General features: G+C 36.5%; 1 protein-coding gene across 1 annotated transcript in view; it reads left to right on the forward strand.

Annotated features, from left to right (window-relative positions):
• The window catches only part of Efcab13 (EF-hand calcium binding domain 13), a 94,899-nt gene extending 70,573 nt beyond the window's left edge, over window positions 1–24,326 (forward strand). Inside the window, exons 33-45 of the mRNA XM_048367260.1 lie at window positions 3,299–3,403; window positions 5,315–5,368; window positions 7,575–7,676; window positions 8,510–8,563; window positions 9,322–9,426; window positions 11,087–11,194; window positions 14,542–14,640; window positions 16,177–16,231; window positions 16,862–16,965; window positions 17,857–17,910; window positions 19,507–19,611; window positions 21,529–21,630; window positions 24,040–24,326. Of these exons, the coding sequence (XP_048223217.1) occupies window positions 3,299–3,403; window positions 5,315–5,368; window positions 7,575–7,676; window positions 8,510–8,563; window positions 9,322–9,426; window positions 11,087–11,194; window positions 14,542–14,640; window positions 16,177–16,231; window positions 16,862–16,965; window positions 17,857–17,910; window positions 19,507–19,611; window positions 21,529–21,630; window positions 24,040–24,230 (1,238 nt within the window). The 3' untranslated portion in view covers window positions 24,231–24,326. The remainder of the gene's footprint in view (window positions 1–3,298; window positions 3,404–5,314; window positions 5,369–7,574; window positions 7,677–8,509; window positions 8,564–9,321; window positions 9,427–11,086; window positions 11,195–14,541; window positions 14,641–16,176; window positions 16,232–16,861; window positions 16,966–17,856; window positions 17,911–19,506; window positions 19,612–21,528; window positions 21,631–24,039) is intronic.
• The last annotated feature ends 1,178 nt before the right edge of the window (window positions 24,327–25,504 follow it).

Here is a 25,504-nt window from a genome sequence, read left to right on the forward strand (position 1 = left end):
TACGTATACTTAGATTTCTGGATGACTATGTATACTTATATTTTTGTATCTATAGATTTGATATCTATATCTATCTATTTATAAAAGGCAAAACTATAAAATTGTGTGTGTGTGCGCGCGCATTTGTGCACATGTGCGCATGTGTGCATGCTGGTCCTGGGGCTTGAACTCAGGGCCTGGCATGTTGTCCTTGTGTTTTTGTGCTCAAGGCTAGCATTATATCACTTGAACTACAGCTCTACCTCTGGCTTGTTGCTGGTTAATTGGAGAAAAGTGTCTCACTGGATTTTCCTGCCTAGGCTGGCTTCAAACCTTGATCCTTCGATCTCAGGCTCGTGAATAGCTAGGATGTACACCCTACTGCTGTCTGGCAAAAGTGTTTTCAAATATGCAATTATACTATCATTGCCTATGCTTATTATATTTGGTCATTTGTTTCCTACATATGCTGACATTTACTTTTTCTTCCAGAGGACGGGACAGTGAATTTGGAAGACTTCATGGCCAATTTGGTTAATTCACAGTATCCATCTGTACCAGAAAGTAAGAATTTTTCAGTTAAATGCAGATCGATGACAATATATGATAGATGACATATTTATGTTGTAGGTTTTTTTTGGAAAATCCCAGAGAATCTTTTGTAATGAACTAATGTAAAACTCAACTGAGACTGTAAGCTTTTGTAAAGGAGGGATCTCATCCTTTTAGTGATGACTAATGATTTGGTCACTAGAGAGGAACTATCATTTCTTATCTGATAAATTTAAAAACCTGTTTAGCATTGGTATAATTTTCTAATGCTTTTGTGTCAGACATGTCTGCTATGCAACACAACTAGAAAAGACTATGCTCATATTAGTTATCCTTTCTGGTTAGTCTGGGCATTGGAATTTTCACGATTGTATTTCCCTTAAGACATTAAGATAAAAGCAATACTAGTTAAAATGACCAATGCCGTAGTTCATTTCTGTAATTCTGTAGCTACTCAGGAGGCTGAGATCTGAGCTAGTTTAAAGCCAGGCTGGGCAGAAAAACCTGAGAGACAATTTTATTTCTAATTAACCATCAAAATGAAAAACTGGAAGCATGATTCAAGTGGTAAAACACCAACCTTGAGTTCAAGCTCCAGTAACAGCAAAGAAAGAGAAAGTAGAGGAAGAGGAGGAGGAGGAGGAGGAGGAGGAGGAGGAGGAGGAGGAGGAGGAGGAGGAGGCGGAGGAGGAGGAGGAGGAGGAGGAGGAGGAGGAGGAGGAGGAGGAGGAGGAGGAGGGAGGGGGGGAGGAGGAGGAGGAGGGAGGGGGAGGAGGAGGAGGAGGAGGAGAGATGAGGGAGATGAGAAAGAAAAGAAGAGAGAAGGAGAGGACAGATAGGAAGAAGGAGAGGAAAGACAGAAAGGAGGAGGAGGAGGAAGAGAAAGAGGAAGAAGGAGAAAAAAAGGAAGAGGAGGAGGAGATAGGGAGGAGGGTGGAGGGAGGAAGGAGGAGGAGGAGGAGGAGGAGGAGATCTAAACCAGTGCTTACAGAGTCAGAGTCAGGCTACTTGCAAATTACTGTAATGCAACCAAAATGCAATTATATGAGACTTGTTAGTTCATGGCAGTGGGTTATGATACTGATTAATAATTCTTCACCAGGGCTGGGGATATGGCCTAGTGGCAAGAGTGCTTGCCTCCTATACATGAGGCCCTGGGTTCAATTCCCCAGCACCACATAGACAGAAAATGGCCAGAAGGGGCGCTGTGGCTCAAGTGGCAGAGTGCTAGCCTTGAGCAAAAAGAAGCCAAGGACAGTGCTCAGGCCCTGAGTCCAAGCCCCAGGACTGGCAAAAAAAAAAAAAAATAATAATAATAATAATAATTCTTCACCAAGTAACTGGGTGAAGACATTTGTCTTATTGTTAGAGAAAACATTGCATTTGTATATATATATGTATATATGTGTATGTATATGTATATATACATATATTCATATATATATATATATCTGGGTGCCAATGGCTATCATTTCTTAGTGGGAAAACATTTAAGACTTTTTTTTCTAGCTACTGAAGAGGAAGATATTAGGAGGGTCTGTCTTGAAGTCAACTTGGTCATGTCAGCCATCAAGCTGAGCATGGTGCTGCATGCATGTAAGCCCAGCTATATAAGAACTATCTTGTTGTCCAAGGACAGCAATGGGAAAGATTGAGAAACCCCATATGAAAACATGAAAAGAGCTTGGTGAATGACTCAAGTGGTAGAGTGCTTGCCTAGCAATTGCAAGGCCCTGAATCCAAACTCTAGTAGTGCCAGAACAAATATGATCAATTAAATTAAGGACATGTATAAACACCTGAATTAACTCAAAGAGAAATCAATGCTAGTTGAATGAAAAAAAAAAGAACACAATGTAGGATATGACTGGAGAATTTAATAAAGATATAGGAATCCTGTAAATTATTTTAATCTTAGCCGAATTCTCATATTTTGTTAGTCTGCCATATTTATACATATTTTAATCAGCTTTTTTAGGAGAGAAACAATTTATTCCACATTAACTATGAAATTCTCAACAAGAGAATAATCATTAGTGGATAGCTTAGGCAATGAATCTAGTTTGGTTAAATGAGAAAACCAGTTCTACTTTTGCTCAAAAGTTGTAATAAAAATGCATCAAGCATTGTACTCAAGCATTTTAGAACTTTTCAGATGTTTGACTTTGTCCTCTCTAACAGGAAGGATAATCTTCATTTCATACAACAGAAAACTGGAAATCAGAAGAAATTATATAAATTCTGGTGATAGTAAATAGTAGGAGACAATACTCAGACTGATGTTTTCTTGCTCTAGTAGCTATAATTTTTTCATTCCACTTAAACTCTCAATTTTCATTGTAAGAAAAATACACTGGGAGATGTGAATGTGGCTTAGAGGTAGAGTGCTTGTCTTGCAAAGTATGAATCCCTGGATTCTATTCCTCAGCACCACATAAACAGAAAAAAAAAAAAAAAGGCTGAAAGTGGTACTGTGGCTCAAGAGGTAGAGTGCTAGCCTCGACCAAAAAAAAGCCAGGGACAGTGCTTAGGCCCTGAGTCCAAACCCCAGGGCTGCCAAAAAAGGAAAAGAAAAGAAAAGAAAAATACACTGAAAAGTAATTCTACTCCCATTAGAAATTGTTGTATGTCTATTTTTGAGAAGAGTAAGCATAATTCTAACTGTATTGAATTTTAATCTTCTTGCTAAAGCAGTCTACAATTTATATGCAAAAATAAGCTTAACATTTTATCATGAGTAAGTTTTCATATTTTTTCCTTTATTAAGAAGATACAATAGATGCCAGAGACTTGGACAGCTCACTGGGATATATGGGCACTGAACTCACCAAAGAACAGCTTGATGAGCTGGAAAGAAACCTCCTTGCTGAAGGTAACTAATTTTAGATATGAAAGTATCAGTCATTCTTGAGAATCTACATAAAATTACTTCGGAAAACCACATTCATTTTGTAATGATCAAAAAATATTGCAAAGTTAGGGTGTTTGGAGGGAACACCTTCTTCTATGGCCTCTACAAACTCTAAGCCAAAATGTGTAAATCACAGTGAAAGATCACAAAATTTAGAGTTGGAAGCATGTCTCAGTTTGTAGAACACTAGCCAATAAATGAAAGCAGCAGGTACAGAGTTTGAGTCTCAGTCTCGAACCAAAAAAAAAAAAAAAAAAAAAAGAAAAAGAAAAAAAAGATCCCACAATTCATGAACAATCAAGACAACATGCCACCCTAGAAAACAACCAACAACTCAGGGGAGGACTTTAGTGAGAATGAACATGAAAAGAGGAAGAACAAAGAATCATTAAAGCAATGATGAGGGTCAACTAGAATAATACAGAAAAGAAATGATGAAGAAAATGCAGGACATCCAAGACATAAATAAGATAGAAACTTTACACACCTCAAACTGAAGGAAATAAAATACAAAATTAACAAGAAGATAGACAAAATGAGAATCTCAATAAAGGGCACCAGACTTGACATCAACAAAGAGCTTAGAACCATGAAAGGCTCTACTTCCCTATTACAAAGCACAGTTGAAAGCATAGGCAATAGAACAAATGAAGTTGAAAACAAGAGTATCAGGAGTTGAAGATAAAGCAGAGGAATTACAACAAAAAGTCAAAGGGAACATAACAAAGGGACATTCAAGAATTGGCAGATTCAAACTTGTTCAGCCACTCTGGAAAGCAGTATGGAGGTTCCTCAAAAGAATAAAAATAGAGTTCCCCTGTGACCAGCAATCCCACTCCTGGGAATTTACCCAAATGATCACAAATAAGGCCAAACTAAAGCTACCAGCACAACCATACTCATTGCTGCAGTATTTACCACAGCTAAGATATGGAACAAACCCAGATGCCCCTCAGGAGGTGGAGTATATATGCCCAATTATATATATATATATATATATATATATATATATATATATACATACACATAGAGAGAGAGAGAAAGAGAGAGAGAGAGAGAGAGAGAGAGAAACAGCCCAGATGCCCTAGAGTTGGTGATCCTCAGATCTCAGCCTCCTAAGCAGCTAGGATTACAATCATGAGCTAGTGTTTCCCTGCAAGAGTTCATTTTATTGGATACTTCCCTGTTTCCACTATTGTGTATTGCTTTCCATTGCATTTGCCACATTTTTATTGTATTATGTTTACTTGACTCTTTTATGTTTATCTTGTCTCTGTAAATTTAATATAAGAAAGGATGTTATTTATCTTTTTATGTTCAATACCTAGAAAAGTATGTGGCATGTAAGTAGGTACTCCCATTAATGTTGTGGGGGGATGAATAAATGAGAAAATGAATGAATGAGTAAAGACATACACAGTGATAAGATTATTTCTAAAGAAAATGGAAGCCTTCTTTTGTTCAAGGAACTAATATTTATTTCTGGCACATTGTAATTATTTATCTACAGCAACTCAGAATGCCATAGAGAACTGAAGTCTATGTTTAGAAATAGAGTAAAAATGAATAGCCCTCCCCCCTTTACCCTGAGGAGACCCACTTGTAAGATTCTAGGTATTACTAGAATTAAGGGTATTCAGAGACTTAATACATGAATGGTATTTTCAATCATGTTAATACAGTATAGTCCCCAGGGCTAGATTTTTTTTTTAGTGGTAAAGGGCCAGTTCACCAATACAGAATAAATCCTTGAAAACTAAGAATTCTGTGCTTAAATAGAATATAAGCAAATAAATGATATACAATAATAAACTTTAGCTAGTTTCTGGATCATTACTTTAAAAGCATTTTCTCTGAATTTGTATATTATAGCTAGAGTGGAGACTGATCTGATACCATTGACAGATACAAGAGAAGTTATTTCAGGTTAGTGAAAATTTACTGCAAATTTAAGGCTCCGATTCTTTTCCCTGTACTATATTTTTTCCTATGATAAATATTTTATTGAAGTATGACACAGTTATTATCTTACATGATCATGTATGTACAGCTTAAGGAATTATCACAAAGCAAACACATCCACATTGCTAGTGTGCTACCATTTTGTGCCACAGCACTGTTTCTGGTTTTTTGGTAGTTATTTGGAAATAAGAGTCTTTTAGACTCTTTAAACCATAACTCAGGCCTCAGCCTCCTGAGTAGCTAGCTAGGATGACAGGCATGAGCCATCAATACCCAGATCACATTATCTTTTATTGTACCACCTGGATAGACAATTGCTAGTAATCTAGAAAATCCTGCTATCATTTTATGGCCACTTCTTCATTACTTTTGGAGTACAGTCACCCCTTTATTTTGATGGACTCCCAATTTGCAGATGCAACCACATTTAATCAAAAATATTTGGAAAAACACTGCATCTGTACTGAACAAATACTTTTTCTTATTCTTTGAAATACAGTACAACAAATATATAGTATTTTTATTCCATGAGATTTTTTTTCAGACATTATTTATTTATTTAATTAAAAAAGAATTCGTGCCAGTCCTTGGGCTTGAACTCAGGACCAGGGCACTGTCTCTGAGCATCTTTTGACCAAGGCTAGGGTCCTATGTCTGGCTTTTTTTTCTTTCTTTCTTTTTATTTATTTTTTCTTATTTATTGTCAAAGTGATGTACAGAGAGGTTACAGTTTCATACGTTATGCCTTGGGTACATTTCTTGTACTGTTTGTTATGTCCTCCCTCATTCCCCCCTCCCTCTCCCCATCTCCTTCTCTCCCCATGAGTTGTTCAGTTGGTTTACACCAAGTTTTGCAAGTATTGCTTTTGGAGTTGTCTTTTTATCCTTTATCTCTCGGTTTTGATATGCCCTTTCACTTCCCTAGTTCTAATACCAGTATATACAAAAATACTCTGATGAGGAAATGAGAGTGGCCAAGAGACATATGAAAAAGGGTTCTACATCACTGGCCATAAAAGAAATGCAAATCAAAACAACATTGAGATTCCACCTCACCCTAGTAAGAATGTCCTTTATCAAGAAAACTAACAATAACAAATGTTGGAGGGGACAAGGCCAAAAGGGAACCCTACTTCATTGTTGGTGGGAATGTAAACTGGTTCAACCACTCTGGAAAGCAGTATGGAGATTCCTTAGAAGGTTAAACATAGAGCTCACCTATGACCCAGCAGCCCCACTTTTGGGCATCTACCCCAAAGACCACAAACAAGAACACACTAAAGCCACCAGCACAACAATGTTCATCGCAGCACAATTTGTCATAGCTAAAATATGGAACCAACCCAGATGCCCCTCAGTAGACGAATGGATCAGTAAAATGTGGTACATATACACAATGGAATTTTTTGCCTCTATAAGAATGAATGACATTGCCCCATTTGTAAGGAAATGGAAGGACTTGGAAAAAATTATACTAAGTGAAGTGATCCAGACCCAAGGAAACCTGGACTCTATGGCCTCCCTCATAGGGAATAATTAGCACAGGTTTAGGCTAGTCACAGCAGAGGATCACAAGAGCCTAGTAGCTATGCTCCTATGAACACATAAGATGATGCTAAGTGAAATGAACTTCATGTTATGGAAACGACTGTTATATCACTGTTGTAATTACTTTCAACATGCCATGTGAAACCGTAGCTTCTATTGTTGATGATCCTCTTGTATCCCTTTCCCGTGGTTGTACCCACACTATCACTGTATCATATCCATTAAGTCTTTTTTCTGAATAATTATTTATTGTCAAAGTGATGTACAGAGGGGGTTACAGTTTCATACGTAAGGCAATGGGTACATTTCTTGTACAATTTGTTACCTCCTCCCTTATTTCCCCCCTCTTTTCTCCCCCTTTCCCTCTACCCCCCCATGAGTTGTTCAGTTGTTTTACACCAAGTGGTTTTGTAAGTATTGCTTTTGGAGTTGTTTGTCCTTTTATCCTTTGTCTCTCGATTTTGATATTCCCTTTCCCTTTCCTAGTTCTAATACCAGTATACTATAAGTAATATAGAAATGCTTTAAGGGATATGGGAGGATGCATGTAGTTTATATTCAAACTCAGTATTACAACAAAAGAAGAAAACAAAATTTATCATCTTTACTTTTTACTCTGAAGAAGAAGTTGAAATCAATGACCTGGAAAATGTCATAAAAAACATGGGAATAGAGCTCACACCTAGAGAACGACTGAAGCTGGAGAAATTACTTCCTACTGATGGTGAGTATTTCAAATATTAGATTAGCTTTCAAGAGTGTTTGCATAGTCATCCAGGGAATTATTCAACACCAAAAATATCAACACAGTCTTGAAGGACTTATGATTACACCCTTAAAACTTGTATTGTCTAATAATTCATATTTACTTTAAATTATTTATAAATTATAGGTAAAAATTATCCATAATCTTATATATAATGACTTTAGGAATATGTAAATTTTCACTTAAAATATATGCAGGCCAGTAAACCATAAATTTTGTCATCAGAGATGAGGAATGCTTAAGATTACCTATCATCCCTTTGAGATATGTGGTTTGCCAGGCACCAGTTGTTCATGCCTATAATCCTAGCTACTCAAGAGGCTGAGATCTGAGGATTGCAATTTGAAGCCAGCATGGACAGGAAAGTCTCTGACGCTTTTATTTTCAATTAACTACCAGAAAAACATAGGTGGCACTGTGGCATAATGTGGTAGAGCGCTAATGTTGAGCAAAAAAGTTCAAGCCTTATGACCAACAAATAAATAAATAAATAGATAATTTTAAATGTGTGGGTTAAGACCTACAAGAAATAGGAGGATATGTATAGGAGGAAGAGGAGTAAAATGAGTATAGATGGAAAAAAATACAAGTTTGTGAAGTATTTTGCTTTCGCCTAAGTGGTATTCATAATTGCCTCAGGTGCTAAAAATGACATTTACTTTATTATTTCTTAGAAAATAGGCACAATTTAGGAGCAAATTATTTTATGGTGTACATTTATGAACTTAAGACCTCTTGTATTACTTTGGTATCATAGCTTTCCTTGACCTGAGCTATGTATTTTCTTACAGTTAATGGGAAAATAGATAAGAATAAGCTGATGAGTTTGGTGGAAACTATAAAAGGTGAGTGATTTGGAAATTGAGAAGCCAGACTGAGGCGTTCATGTTTTGCTTTTGTGATATCATTCTCAGTAAGCTTTGCTTCTTGTCAGTCTCATATGCATTTTCATTACATATATGAATTGATTAAACAATCTCGTCTTTCTCTTTCCTTCTTTTCTTTTTTCCTGTTGCTAGTTTGCTTGCTTGCACTCAAGGCCTGCGTGGTCTCTTTGAGCTATTTTTCTCAAGGTTAGTGCTCTACCACTTGAGTGACAGCTCCACCTCTGGCTTTTTGCTGGTTAGTTGGAGATAAGAGTCTCATGGCCTTTCCTGTCAGGACTGGCTTTAACTGTGACCCTCAGATCTCAGCTTCTTCAATAGCTAGGAGTACCATGTGAGTTACTGGTGCTGGGCCTCTGTCATTATTTTTAAAAGATAGTTCATATAAGGTTTATTTAATCTTGGTAGTGGAAATAGTAAAATTTTAGAGAAGCTAGCTTAACTTGAAATTTGGCTGAATGAACCATATTTTTCAAAATATTTATGTTAAATATTGTTATCATTACTGTTTTGCTCCTATAAATAGTCTGAAGTCTTTCAACATGTTTTCTTATATAATTATTTCCAGTGCTGAATACATATGAATAGATTAATTTTAGTCCATTAATAGTCCTCTTTAACCACATATGTTTTTGGACTCCATGAGGAAATGGATAATCATTATCTATAGAAATTATTAATTCTTTATAATTTTTACTCTTGTTTCTTTTCCTCTGTAGGGTCACAAATTGATGTCCATGACATTGACAGTCTCCTTGGAAACATGACATTAAAACTCACACCAACAGAATCCAGTGATCTAAGTTCAGATTTACTAGTTGATGGTGAGTAACTTAATAGAATTGTGCCCTGAAGAGGATTGGAGATTTGATGCTGCTGTTGTTGATAGTACTTATCTGACTTAAACTCAAATACCTTTTCTCTTATTGGTCACCACTTTTTCATTTGTTTATTTAATACATTTTGCTAACATGCATTAAATCTTGGAAAGGCGGAAGTTATACATTAGAAATGTACTCAATATTAAATAGTAGAAAGAATGAACTCTGTATGGAGTTTTTTTCACAATATAGGTCTACTCTTATTTTTTTAAGCTATTTCTTTTACTAGGTCCAAACTGTCTTTTCTTATAGTTAATGAGAAGGTTGCTATCAAGAGTCTTAATAAAATAAGCAATAAAATTGTTATAAGTAATATGTAGAGTAAGACCTGAGTAAGATGCTACTAGAAATCTAAGAACTTAGTCCTTCCTACATAGATACAACTGATATCCACATCACTACTTCATGAATTTTTAGTTGTATTTTTCTGGTTTGCTTCACAAAATTATTTTTATATGAACAACAGACTCCAAGACAATGCTTTTAGTGATAGGTATCAAAGGATATCATGGCAGAGAACACATATGTTTAGGTAGGAATTGAATCAAACAGAGGTAACCAGCATCACCATTATTTCAGGTTCAAAAAACATCTTAGGTCAGGGGTCTATGGCTTACACCTGTTATCCTAGTTACTCAGGAGACTGAAATCTGAGGATCGTGGTTCAAAGCCATACTGGGAAGGAAAGTCTGTGAGACTCTCATCTCCAATTAACCACCAGAAAATCGGAAGTGGTGCTATGGCTCAAGTGGTAAAGCGCTAGCCTGAAGCTGAAGAGCTCAGGGACAGTGCCCAGGCTCAGAGTCCAAGCTCCATGACAGACAAAACAAAAGAAAAAAACCAGCTTAGCCTCTTGCCAGATTTCTTTTGCTTTACTTACCTGCCGGGCTTGGGTCGCCTCCCCTGGCATGGGGGGTCAGGCTCTACTCTACTCTAATCGTTCCCTTTCTCACCCTTTCCCCTGGTCACCCAACCCGCAGGTAAGGCCAGAGTGGAGTGGGGGGCTCAGGAAAGACCTCAGGTGCACGCGGCCATACGAGATCGCTTTACCTCCCTCCATACCCTTGAAGAAAGCCAGGTGTACGCGGATCTCGGAGAGGCTTCAAGAGAAAATCTGATTTAATAAGGGAGTAGCTAGCAGTTGATATAGTAGGGGTGACGAGAAAAGGGGTGATTGACCAGAGAGCTGGCGATAGGCTGGCGAGCTTGTCATAGGACCCCCTCATGAGCTAACGTCACTTGCTTAGCACCACCCCAGGGGCAAAAAGCCCGCAAGAATGGGGAGCACATGGGCTGGCGAGAAAGTTGGGGGGCTGTTCGCAAAGCCAGTTGTTCTGGTTCCGGACCCAGAGAATTGTGGCCTGCTTCCGCATTCCCCCAGGGCTGGGGGAAGGGTGGCGTCTTGGGAGCGCTCTCCATTGCCCTTCCCCCTCAAGGCCAAAGCTGAACCCCAACACGTATCATTACTAGATTTTTACCAACATTAAGGAGAAAGTCTTAATTGGAAGATTGAAAAACCAAGTTGTTAGTTCCTGTCTCCTAGCCACTGAACATAGCAATATAAAGACTATTTCTAAAAGTCTTCATTTTTCTTGCTTTGCAGAAAAAGGAGAGATTGATACCAGTGACATGAAAAAAAATCCAGAATTTATGGGAATAGAACTTGAAGATAAAGATCACTGGGAGATGGTGAATGATCAGCCAGTGAATGGTAAGAAAATAAAAAAAGCAGTATACTTATTAAACCATCTTCATTTGGAGGAATTTATAGGTTAATTTATGAACATTTTTATAACAATTCTGTTTCCTATCTATGTGGAAAATTCTCCCTTTTTGTTTGAGGCAGAGGCTGGCCTCAAACTCAATAAACTTTCAGAAGGCATTACTGGTTTATCTTAAGAAAAATATCAAATGTAACATCTTGATTTTAGTTTGAAAATTAGTTGTTTATTGAGAAGCCTTTCTACAGTCAATAAGAAACGCTGATTGTTATCTTTGATTCAGTGGAGTCTGAAGATTTAAGTGAGAATTCAAAAGGAAAGTAGCTATTGCAAAGCATTTGAATGGGTAAAGAAAGGAATGACAAAAAAGAAATGGGAGTCTTAGGGAAAGGTTGGCATACAAGAGTTCTAGCAATAACTATCTTAGGTGCCAATGAGTGAAAGTGACATTGTTAAGAATTTTCTGTTTTATTGAGAGTAAATTTGTGCTTTGTTGGGAAATGCAAAGTCTGATTTTGTGAAATAATGGGCTTTTATACTAAATATATCACTTGGGAAAGACTTTGTCTCTTCCATGTGGTGAAAAGAATGATTACAATAGGTCTGTGGATGGTATGAAAGGCTTTAAAGATGAGTAAATGGTACAAGGCATGAAGTTTTCATCCTTGTCACTCTTCATATATTCAGAAGACATATTTAAGGTTCTTTTGGCCTACCTTTAATTCTGCAGATAATTTCCTATATTATATTCTAGAAAGGAGTCTCATGATTTATTAAAAATTTGAGATGTATAAAAAAGAATAAGTTCTGATCTAAGTGATTAGTAAACAAAAATTTGTGTTTTCTAAGAAAATTTGCTTTAAAAATCAAATAAGGAAAGCCAGTTTTACTGGATAGAATCTGAAATTTGTTATGTCCACTGCTATATTTCATTGAGCAACTAAGCAATCTCCTTTAGAACTTTATATATGGACTGAACTGATCAAATGAGTTTTTATTCAAATGCTGCTATTGAATATCTCTTAAATATTTGAAGGCCATTGATTTAGCCATCATTTTTTGTCCTATAATTTAAGACCATAATACACAGGAATTAGTAAATTGAGTCACACATAAGAACCATTCAATTTTTATCTTATTTCTCTCAGTTACTAAGAGAGGAATGACTGATATCAATTCAACTATACACTGTTGTAGAAAATGTGAATTTGAATTTCACAGAAAAAATCTACTCTGGAAGGCTTAGACTTATGAAGTCATGAAAATAATCTGTAAAGCTATTAATTTGACACTTTAAGAAGACATTTTAAAGTTTATAAAAGATCTTCCTGGAAATCTACCCAGAACACCACAAGACAGGATACCATAAAGACATTTGCATATCCATGTTCATTGCTATACTATTCACAATAGCCAAAGTGCCAAACAGATCAGGTCCCCGATAATAGACAAATGGTTCCAAAATATGTGGTTCCTATACACAGTGGAATTTTACACAATCATTAGGAAGAATACTATTATGTCATTTTCAAGGAAATGGGTGTATCCAGAACAAGTTCTGTTAAGTGAGGTAAGCCAAGCTCAGAGAGACAAATGGCACATGTTTTTTTTTTCTCATCTGTGGAATCTAGATCTAAAATACACGGAAATATAATAAATTACAAGTTTCTAGTCATTCACACACAGTGAGACCAGAGGAGGACACTCTTAGGAGAAGAACAGAAGGGCCCAAGGCCTAGGTGCATCTGATACAAAATAATATTTATTGAAATGAACTCCAGGAAATGGAAACAAGAGGTTTTTCCTTTTACTTTTTGTTTTTGTGAGTGTAAGGGGATCCACAGAAATGGAGGGACAAAGATTAAATAAACAAATGCATCCATGGTACTCACGGGATGCTATATTGAAAATGAACTGTGTATACAACTTGTGGGTGGGATGTGAGAGGAAAACTGGAAGACAGCCAAGGAAGGGGTGACATTGTCCACAAGGAAATGTACTCTTTGCCTTAGTTCTTTTTTTTTTTTTTTTTTGCCAGTCCTGGGCCTTGGACTCAGGGCCTGAGCACTGTCCCTGGCTTCTTCTTGCTCAACGCTAGCACTGTGCCACTTGAGCCACAGCGCCACTTCTGGCTGTTTTCTGTGTATGTGGTGCTGGGGGATTGAACCCAGGGCCTCATGTATACGAGGCAAGCACTCTTGCCACTAGGCCATATCCCCAGCCCCCTTTGCCTTAGTTCTTAACTGTAATCTCTCTGTTTAATAAAGAAACTCAGCTCCAAATAGGAATAAATACTATCTTGAAAATGTATTTGTTTTAGTAGCAACTTCTTTAACTGTGTGTCATAAGTACTGCTGCAGTTTCTAAAGACCACAGAAAGCCAGAGAAGACTCAGGGCAAAGCAAACAAATAGAGGACAAGGAAAGTGGAAATGAGAAAAAAAACATGAACCTGAAAATCCAAACTAAAGAATATACTGTAGGGCTGGGGATATAGCCTAGTGGTAAAGTGCTTGCCTCATATATATGAAGCCCTGGGTTCGATTCCCCAACACCACATATATAGAAAGAAGCTGAAAGTGGCGCTGTGGCTCAAGTGGTAGAGTGCTAGCCTTGAGCAAAAGAAGCCAGGGACAGTGCTCAGGTCCTGAGTTCAAGCCCCATGACTAGCAAAAAACAAAACAAAACAAAAAGAATATACTGTAAACATTGAAATGAAGAACTAGCTGTTACTCAATAGAAACAAAATTTGATTCAGGCAAAAGGGGCTAGATCTTTTTTGTTTGTTTGTTTGTTTGTTCTAGGGGCTTGAACTAAGGGCCTGTGTGCTGTCCCTGAGCTTTTTGTGATCAAGGCTAGCACTCTACCATTTCAAGCCTCAGCTCCTCTTCTAGTTTTTTGGTAGTTAATTGGAGAAAAGAGTCACACAGCCTTTTCTGCCCAGGCTGCCTTCCAACCAAGATCCTCAGACTTCAGTCTTCTAAATAGCTAGAAATACAGGCATGAGCCACTGGTGCCAGGTGGGAACTATCTCTTTTTATTGCTTAGAAGAAAGAAATCTGTTGTCTCCAGCTCTAGGCCATTACTCTCAGTACATTTTGCTCTCTCAGGTTGTTCTGAAAATAAGGTAAAAGGTAATAGGTTTTAATTTACTCTTTCTTTTTGAATATTTTCTGTACATTTAGATATCAAAATAAACTCTTCCTGATGGGCTTAAAACTGTTATGCAACAATACAAAGTCATGAATTATATTTTATAATAGTAACACTGATTACTGTTACATGTAATATATTTTAAAACATTTTATCTTATTTTTCATTTATATTGTTTTCCTAAGGACAAAAAATTGACGTGAAGAATTTGGATAGCATTCTGGGAGGAATGGAAATTAAGCAGATAGAAGAGGAAATAGAAAAGCAGACAGAAAACCTTCAAAGTGAGTATTATAGAAATAGCTGTGTCTTTAAAAAGAGTTCATAATTGTGAAAATAAATAGAATTTCTAAAACTAATGCCTTTGATACCTACAAGGTATTTTGTAGGTCTTGTGCGGGGGGGGGGTGAGAATCTATTCCTAATATAAAAGTAAGTCTTGTTGATTGAGAAGAGTTAAGATAGTATAGACTTCAGTTGAATCACTTTGTCAATTTCTTCAGAAAATGGTAATGAAACTTTGCTATAGAACAAATTTTATCTGTAGACTTGGGGAGAATGGACATACTACACAACTAGCCATTGAATATAGCAATGTAAAGACTAATTCAACTAGTGTTGTATCTATAGACTAAGAAAATAGACATCTTAAAAAATGGTAAGAATTGATAGCCACAAACATAGTGTATCTTTCTCTTAATTTAGGTCTTCATTTTTGTAGTTTTCAGCGCAGAAGACTTTTTTTTTTGCCAGTCCTGGGGCTTGAACTCAGGGCCTGAGCACTGTCTCTGGCCCTCTTGAGTCCCAGTGCCACTTCTGGCCTTTTCTGTGTATGTGGTGCTGAGGAATCCATCCCCGGGCTTCATGCATGCTAGGCAAGCAGTCTACCACTAAGCCCCATTCCCAGCCCCAGAACATTAAAAAAATTGTATTCCCAATTATTTTTCTTGTTTATGCCTTTTAGGTGACTCTTATTTTTCCCTTCCTCTTTCCCTCCTTCCCTTCTTCCCTCCCTCCCTTCTTCCCTCCCTCCCTTTTCTCCTTCCCTCCCTCCCCCCCTCCCTCCCTCCCTTCCCTCCCTACTGTGGTTTGAATTCAAAACTTTGAGTTTGCTAGGCAAATATTCTGCCACTTAACTCATCCCCAATCCTTTTTGCTTTAGTGTCTCATTTTTTTTTTTTTCCAGGATGGCCTTGACTGCAGTACTCATATTTATGCCTTCTGCAGAGTTGGGTTACTGATGTATACCACCATGTCCACTTGTTGAGATGGAAGTCTCACTAACTTTTTACCTGATTGACCTTGAGTCCCAATCTCTCAATCTCCACGTCATAAATAGTTGGGATTAGAGGTTTGGGTCACTGTACCTAGACTGTAGGGTATTTTAACATTCCATTTTCTAATTGTTTACTGCTAGTATCTAAAAATACAACTGACTTTTGTATTGATCTTGCATACTATAACTTTATTTCATTCATTTATCAGTTCAAATAAATTTGATTGATTTCTGCTTACATGATCATGTCATCTACAAATTATGCCCCTTTTCACTTCTTCCCTTTAACTTGTACAGTTATTTTTTTCCTTTCCTTTCTCTATCCTTGCATTGGCGTGGATTTTCAGAACAGTGCTGAATAGAATTGATGACAGTGGATAATGTGTCATGCTCCCAATCTTAGGGGAAAAAATGCTTAATGTTTCATCACTAAGTATTACGATAGCTGCAGTATTTTTCCCCTAAGATGTCCAGCTAATTTATATTCCTAAATTTAATCTTTCCTAAGAGTCCTTTTTATTTTATGTCTCTCAATTTCTTATAGCTGAAGAGAAGACTGATTTTAGTAAATTAACAGATGCAGTGAAAGTTGAATCAGGTTAGTGATGACATAATGTGAGATTCTCACTATTCTGAGATTCTTTACCCAAATTTTAATTTAGTGTGCTATTCCCATTATCTACTTCTTATTCTTTGTAACATGTACATTGTGAAAACTTTAGTATCTACTATCATAAGGCTTGACTATAGATTATCTACATCGAGCAACAAAATTTTAGTGCAATGTCATGATGGTGTTTTCATTGTGGAGATTTTGCTGGTACTACCCTTCTTCATGCATAACTGTTGGGGGAAAATGACCTGGGATTTAAAAATAAAAATTTGAAATGAAAATAAAAGCATAAGATATTTTATAATTAGAAAAATGAAAAAATTTATCCTATTTACAACAATGTCATTATTTTATTATACTTGTGCATGTACACATATACTTATGGCTTATTCCTACTATTTAAATTATCCCTTTACTAGGAATAGAAAAATTACATTTTAACTTGTACAATACACTAAATCTTCACAATAGCTACTGGTACAGTTGAGTAGGTCTCATTGTGCCTGCCTGTTCATATGGAAATTAATTCTAAGCAGACATAAAATAGTGTATGCATGTTTCTTAGATCATTCTTATTACTCTCATCTACCTGCATTTTTACTTTTTTACCTTTTGAAGAAGAGATTGATGTTAGTGGTGTGGCAAGTATCCTAGAACATTTCAGCCCAGAGCTCACACCTAGAGGAAGCAAGGACCTGATGAAGAATGTGCCAGTTGACCGTAAGTACTTTAAACAACAATGTAGCACTTAAAGGAAATTATAGTTGTGCATGTTTTGTGATAGTCCATAAGTTGTCATAAAATGTTTTTTTATTTATTGCATGTTTCTCATAAATGTCTTTTATTTGGTAAAAAAAAATATATTTTAAAAGAAAGTACTTCCCCCAAAATGTTTTACATAAATTTCTTAGTGGTTCTACTTTAAGTCATAACTGCATGAGGAAATAGTTTCAAGATCACTATTTTGCTAGTTACTCATCTTGCCTTCGAAAGAAGGAGTGACACTGTCCAAAAAAGAAATGTTCTCATTACTTAACTTATGAAATGATAACCCCCTTTTCCATCACCTTCATAATGACAATAAAAAATATTATTAAAAAAGTACTCAGACACCAGTGGCTCACGCCTGTAATCCTAGTTACTCAGGAGGCTGAGATCTGAGGATAGCAGTTCCAAGCCAGCCCAGGCAAGAAAGTTCATGAGACTTTTATCTCCAATTAAGCACCGAAAAAGCTGGAAGTGGAACTGTGATAGAGTGCTAGCTTTGAGCGGGGGAAACAAACTCAAGAACAGTGAACAGACCCTGAGCTCAAGCCCCAGGAATGGCACAAAAAGAAAAGAAAAGGCTGAGATAAGAAATCCAAAAGATGAATCTGTGAAGAATGAGAGAATAAGCCAAATGTAGGTGAGAACTAAAAGGGAAAAGTAAGATAGAACAGAAAAAAAGTTAAGAAGGATAGGGCAAATTAAGAGGACTAAGGCAAATTTTAATGTTAATTATAAGATTACATTATAAATTAGTTGGGGCTAATCGATGTTTGTCATTCTGAAATTATTATTTTAATGGTGTCTAAGGAAACTCTTGTGACTTGATTTGTACCTTTCTTACAGATAGTGAAAAAACTTATGAAATGAGATTGGAAGACGATGTACAATCTCTACAAGGTGAGTGAAATGCGTAAAGGAAAGGCACATGTGTGCCTTTATATTGCAGCTTCTGCCACCCTGTCTTAAATTCTGATACCCTGCATATGTTTCATTTAGAAATCTAAGTGCATATTAGCAGTTGTATATTTTGTGGTAGACAGTAGTCCTGTTTTGAGATTTTCCTATTTTTCGAGAGAAAAAGAAATAGGTATTGCATCAACATTTCAAAAATGAAATGATAGGAACAGAAATTTTAGTAAGAGTTGGAGCATACAATTTTCTAGGAACTAAGGAAAGCAAATAACATGTTTTTCTAAAAGTCTTAAATTTTAAGTCTTCTCTTTAACTATAAATTGCTAAGCAGTGCTCAGCCAGTTGGTTAAAACACTAGATCAGAGGTGTTGATATTTCTGGTACACTGGAGTGAGTAGACCTCACTGCACCTTAATCGTTGTGTACTATGCTATCCTAATGCCCTGAAAATTATACCTATAAATAATACGTAGTAATTCAGTTTTGCTTGTTTTTTCTAAGGGAAAGATTTTTATTGTTGGTTTTTTTTAGCGTTAGGGTTTTGGTTCTTGAGCTCACTCTGCTACTTGATCTGTGACCCCATTTCTTGTGCTTTAGTTATTTTTCCAGTGGCTTTTTTTGTTTTGTTTTTGTGACAATACTGGGGCTTGAATTCAAGGCCTCTTGTGCTTTTGTTTGGCTTTTTTGCTCGACTGATAATCTACCACTTAAACTACACCTACACTTCCAGCTTTTTGTTGGTTAATTGGAGATGTCTCTCAGATTTATCTACTAGGCCTTGCTTCAAACTATGATCCTCAGGTCTCAGTCTCCTGAATAGCTAGATTACAGGCATATGCCATCAGTTTCCAGCTACAGATATTTTATATTGCCACTTAATGTGACCACAGTATTATAACTCAAAAATGTAGAAAATTGAGGGGCAAATAAATACTAAATAATTACTTAAAGCATTAAGAATACCTTTTTTTTGTTATCCTTAGTGTTTAGACTCAGGGCCCAAGCAGTCTACTACCTGAGCCACACCCTCAGCTGTGTGTGTGTGTGTGTGTGTGTGTGTGTGTGTGTGTGTGTGTGCGCGCGCGCGCGCGTGCGTGCGCTCTCGTTCACTTTTCAAATAGGGTCTTCTTTCAGATAGGGTCCTCTAACACTCACAGACAGCAGTCCTCCTATTTCTGACTCCTTAAGTAGGAGATGACAGCTGTGAGCCCCTACAACCTGCATAGAAACCATCCCTTGCCTCCTGGAATGTCCAAAAGCAGGCAGCAGGAGGGCCTCTAGACCACAGTTAATTTGTAGCTGACTCTTTATCAATAAAACCCTACCTGATTAAGCCAGGGTTTGTTTCCCAGGACGCCACCCGCTCTGGAAGGGTCCAGCTCACATATATCCATTCATCACTTGTCTTTTCCATTAGCTTTTTGCCTGGTTCTAGTGTCACACTGAGACCTTCCTACCTACAGCCTTTTGTGTAGCTAGGATTACATCTCTAAACAACCAAGTCTGGAAGATCCGTGAAAATGTGGTTTGCTATTTTTTTGCTGGGACTGAACCCTAATCTTCCTTATCTCTTCCTTGTAGGAGGGATGGTTGATGTTGTCAAACTGGACACTAATATGCAGAACATGGAGATGAAACTCATAGAAGATGAAATTAGTGACTGTAAGCAAAATCTTTTAGTTGATGGTATATAGTGAAAGTATTTTTAAATTGCTCATGACAGTTGGGAATTATAGCTTCTATGTGGAAGTCTCAAAAAATGCTTATTTTTACATTAAAATATAGAAAAAATCTATCCTAATATTTAAATAAATTACAGTTCATAATTTTATTCACTAGTATTGAGAATATGGTTGTGTCTACTCTTAGACTGAAGATTAAGGGGAAAGATAATTCTCCTGGAAATATGTTATGGACATAAAATGTGAGAAACAAAAACTAGAAAAATATAAAGTCAGAGAGAGACAGAAAGACAGAAAGAAATACTGCCAAAGCAGGAAATCATTAACATGCTGTCCTCCCAAGAAAGAAATGAGACGTTCCTTAAACCCTCCTTTTTCTACTTTTAAAAAATTCAAAAGAATGGGGCTGGGGATATGGCCTAGTGGCTAGAGTGCTTGCCTCGTATACATGAATCCCTGGGTTCGATTCCCCAGCACCACATATACAGAAAATGGCCAGAAGTGGCGCTGTGGCTCAAGTGGCAGAGTGCTAGCCTTGAGCAAAAAGAAGCCAGGGACAGTGCTCAGGCCCTGAGTCCAAGGCCCAGGACTGGCCAAAAAAAAAAAAAAAAAAAAATCAAAAGAAATTTATAGCCAGATATTTTCTTATTATCTGTTACCACGTTTATGGGAGCAGCAATGTTTATACCAACTAGATAAAATAGGATAAGCTATAAAGATAAGGCTGTGGTCTCTCACTATAGAATCCTGAGACACATGACTATTTCAGAGCTGAACGTTGTTAAAGGCATTCTCACTAAACATAAAGTAGAAAAGTGATTGAGAAACTTAATTATCTTCCTTTTGGTGTCCTAAGATCAAAGGTTTCTGACCTAATGTAGAGCTGATTCTTAATACTTAAGATTAAATCAAGAAAATTGGCAGAATCAGTACATTCTTCATGGTGTTTATTTCCCATTTTTTGTGCAGCCTCTTTTTTTATTTTATTTTATTTATTTTTTATTTATTTATTTATTTTTTTTGGCCAGTCCTGGGGCTTGGACTCAGAGCCTGAGCACTGTCCCTGGCTTGTTCCTGCTCAAGGCTAGCACTCTGCCACTTGAGCCACAGCGCCACTTCTGGCCATTTTCTGTATATGTGGTGCTGGGGAATCGAACCTAGGGCCTCATGTATACGAGGCAAGCACTCTTGCCACTAGGCCATATCCCCAGCCCTTTTATTTTTTAATTGTTATTATAAAGGTGATATATAGAGGAGTTACAGTTACATAACTCAGGTAGAGTACATTCTTGACCTTGCTTTCTCCCAGTTTTTCCCTCATATCCCCACCCACAAATTGTATAGTTCACTTTCAACATGCTGTACAGTGAATACCATTGCTGCGTGTTTCCTTTTTGTCCCCTCATTTCTTTGCCTCCCTTTACATATATAAGTGAACAAACTGGGAAAAAAAGAAAAGAAAAACACTAAAAGAAAACCTTCTTGTTTTCATTTCCAAGGAACTCATTATTATACTTAAATGATAGGTGCTTTTCTTAAAGCCATGTAATGAAAAGGTTACACTCAGAAATTTGTTGCATGCTGTTGTAGGTTAGTAAGAAATACTATGAATCCATTTGTTACTGTTTTGTTTAGTTGAGAAGTGTGTATACCTAATTGGAGTTGAATTTTAAAATACCCACATTTTAACAATAAAATTTCACAGGAATGTTTGAATAAGTTCTATTTTCTGAAGTATTTTCTATAGACTTAACTATGTATATATTCAAATTTACCATAATCTTGGCTAGCATCTTAAATAGTTGAAGAAAACAAAAGATGCAGTTAATAACAAAGAGAAAATGCAGAAACTACTATCTGCTGAAGAAATGATGGAGGTAAGCCAAAAATTCTTTTCCATCTGTGTTTCCAGCTTTTGAAGGAAAAGAAGTTGATGTTGATGATCTGGAAAGTATAGAAAATGTGGTGTTGGAACACATAGATCAAGAGGAATTAAAAGAAATGAAAAACCTACCAACTGATGGTAAGCACTTCATATACCGAGATAGCCTTTAAGGGGCTTATAACTGCACACATTTGTACTTGCTTAACTTTAATATAATAACTCATGTATAACTTTTAGCTACATTTGATGATTATAAAATGCTGTCATATCTGCTTCTTCTTTTATTTCTCAGGATGAAATAGCTTGAAACAAATCTATTTATTTTAGCTCTGCATATGTGAGTATGTGTCTCTACATGCAGTTGCATTTCTAATACCTCATATATCTTTACATAACCACATTGTTTAGTACATTGTTTAGAAGTTTTAAACTTCCTTTCATTTTTAAAATGTCTTAAAGCCTATTAAAAAAACAAATAATGGTTGCACATTTTATGTGATTGTCATGTAATTGACAGCTCTTTCTCCTCTGTCCCCTTTTTAGTCATCAACTTACTGAAAAATGTCATTTACTAGTTGTTTTACAGTATTTATTCCATTTTAGCTGTCTTCTCATTTATCTTGTTACTCCACTCGCATATTTCTCATGGGCTAAAGTCAATTCTAACAGCTAAATTATTTTTAAATAAAAACACTCCAATGTCCAACACATTGCATTCCATCAGGAAATACAGATCAATTTTTATCTTTTTAACGAATGTTTTCATAGATGTCCCCATATTATCTAAGTGACCAGCACCATACAATTTGAGATGCTATTATAAGTATATAGTTTATTTCTATATATAGTTGTCTAATTTTTTTCTGGTCCTGGAACTTGAACTCAGGACCTGAGTGTTGTCCCTGAGCTTTTTGTGCTCAAGGCTAGTGGACTACCATTTGAACCACAGCTCCACTTCTGGCTTTTTGGTAGTTAACTGGAGATAAGAGTCTCACAGACTTTCCTGCCAGCAATGGCTTTGAACATGATCCTCAGATTTCAGCCTCCTGAGTAGCTGAGATTACAGGTGTGTGCTGCAGATGTTTACCTGTGAACCTCGTAGTGCTGTATCCATGTCCTGTGGTTCTGGGTACCTCTCATGACCCCATATCTATCCTGTTTGCTTCTTTTCTCTCTCCTTCCCTTCCTCTTTTCTTCCTCTTTTCTCTGACCTCTTCCTTACCATCTTTTTCCTTTCCTCTTTAAGAATTTGTGATTATTACTTTTCAATTTATTTAAAAATTGAAATATATTTGTGCATATTAATGAGTCAGTGTGAAGAGTTGATTTGTATACACATTGAGTAGTGAGCAATTCAGTGTAATTAGCATATCTTTAACCTTAAACTTTTATCATTTGCTTATGGTGAGGACATTTACACACTCAGGGTCTTTGTTTTATCTGTGTTTGAATAAATTGTGAGCTCTGTTTCTAGGGAGAGAGTATTTGAAAGGAGCCTAAAATTACATTCCAAAAAAAAAGTATAACTTGTGTTTTCTTTGGTCAAGCATTGCAGGTTATGTGAGCAAGGCCTTCCTGTACTCACCCTCCCAGAGTTGATTTTCCTTTCTCTGATTTCTCTATTTTAGGGAAGCTCCCCACACTCACTTCTGGTCTCCTTGAGGTTTGGGAGAAGTGAGGTAGTTATACTTCTTAATTACTATTATCCTGAAGATTTAGTCTTTTAGAATCCTAGCCTAATCTTTAGGACTTAGTCTAATTTGAACAAGTTCAGGTCTTTGGCTTTGTTCAGCTCTACTCCATGAGATCATCAGCTTTACAATTTAAATTCTGATTCCACTAATGCCATTTGAAAACAGTAATTGTGTTTTTCATTCCTTCCTGGGTTTCTGTTCTCTATTACTAATAGATTTTTGATCTCATAATTCTATATGCTTTTCGTGTTCAAGGAAAGACTTTTTGCAATTGTCTTCAGGAGGAAAATTAGTCAGAGTAGCATAATAATTGATAGCAGATTTTAGTTACGAGTTGAGGTACCTAATTTGGAAGTTCAGAACACAAAAAGTAAGATCTACTGATTATAACCAACATTTTATTTTTGTTGTTATTGTTTTGGGGTTTTTTGTTTGTTTGTTAGTCCTGGGCCTTGGACTCAGGGCCTGAGCACTGTCCCTGGCTTCTTTTTGCTCAAGGCTAGCACGCTGCCACCTGAACCACAGCACCACTTCGGGCCATTTTCTGTATATGTGGTGCTGGGGAACTGAACCCAGGTCTTCATGTATATGAAGCAAGCACTCTTTCCACTAGGCCATATTCCTAGCCCAACATTTTATTTTTTTTATCCTTTGTTGTAAATGATCGAACAGTTGCTTAACCACCTAGAATATTTCCATTTTAATTCTAACACTATTTTTCAATCCCCAAATATATAGGAACAGACTTTATTGGTCTTTTGTCTTCATGAGACTGATAATCATAATATATAGAGACATCAGTGGTCATACTACTGAGTTAGTATGTTTTACTCATATTACTGTTTTCCCATAGGAGGGACTGTTGATGCCAATGAAGTGGATACTCTTTTGCAAACCATGGGGATAAACCTTTCAGAAAAGGAAATTAGTGATCTGATGCAGAATATGCTATTTGATGGTAAGCATGTAGAACATAATCTGAATTGCTCAGAACATCAAAGAATATCTGCTTTTATAATAGAGCCTCTGCAAACTCTTATTTGACAACAAGGAGACAAAATATTAAAGACAACAGCTGAAAGGGAATATGTTTGTCTTTTAGTAACTTTATTGTAGGGCTAGGGCCACCATTAATCCAAAGAAGACCAACAGTGCCATTGAGGGAGAAAAGAAGATACATAGAATGGAAGAAACCTTAATGTAGGAAGAGAGGGAAAATAGAAAGGAAATAAGAACATTGCCAAAAGTGAGAAATTATTAAAGTAACATTTCTTCACCCTGCCATCCCATCATTATTTACAGGGACATTTAAGAAGACAAAAAGATGACTAACTCATATAAATAAAATAACATGCCTAGGTCAGTGAAATTGAAAGAGAAATAGTAACTGAGATTTCAGTAAGTGAAAGATAATTTCAAAAATTTGGTTAACATAGGACAAATAATAGATTCTACTTTTGAGTTTTTAGGTAACCAAATACTTATTCTGCAAAGTCTTGGGACTAAAAGTTAGGTCCCATATAAAGAGGTTATGTTTAAATTTCACACTTTTATTATCAAAAGTTAATTTCTCTATAGGACTATGTAACTTTTTTTTAAAAGCACAACTCACAGTAAGTAGAGTGATTCTTGTTCATGCACGTTTTACTTACAGGAGAAATAGTAGGATAAATTCATTTACTGATAAATACTCCTAAGTTTCTTTAATGTTTCACACATTTTAAGTGAATTTCAAGTGTGCATTCAATTTACATTTTTTAACAGTTCTTGGGAAGATCGAAATTGAAAATCTTTTAGATGGAATAAAATCTTTTATAGGTAAGTAAGAAATTACCTTTTTTTCTATGCTTGAAAATACTTCGTTGACAAGAATAAATGATCAGAAATACTGTAGTTTGAGGTGAAGGTGACTAGCATAGGCACATGGGCACATGGAGAAATGAGTATTCTGTAGGTGGAATTCTGCCTCCAGATATTTCTAGGCCATTGGAAGATGGCCATGGCAACATGGCTTGAAGAATTTTGTGGTGAGTACCCTCTAAATGAAGCAACCCTTTAAAGGGTACTTGGAGCTTTATTCTTTAAACTACATGTATTTGTGATGAAGCCCTGGGTTCAATTCCTCAGCACCACCTATATAGAAAAAAGCTGGAAGTGGTGCTGTGGCTCAAGAGGTAGAGTGCTAGCCTTGAGCAAAAAGAAGCCAGGGACAGTGCTCAGGCCCTGAGTTCACGCCCCAGGACTGGCAAGAAAAACAAAACAAACAAATAAATTACATGTATTTGTGAATGGTGGGCAACAATGTTTGAAACTTAAAT

The sequence above is a fragment of the Perognathus longimembris genome, chromosome 17, assembly GCF_023159225.1.
Source record: "Perognathus longimembris pacificus isolate PPM17 chromosome 17, ASM2315922v1, whole genome shotgun sequence".
Classification (NCBI taxonomy): domain Eukaryota; kingdom Metazoa; phylum Chordata; class Mammalia; order Rodentia; family Heteromyidae; genus Perognathus; species Perognathus longimembris.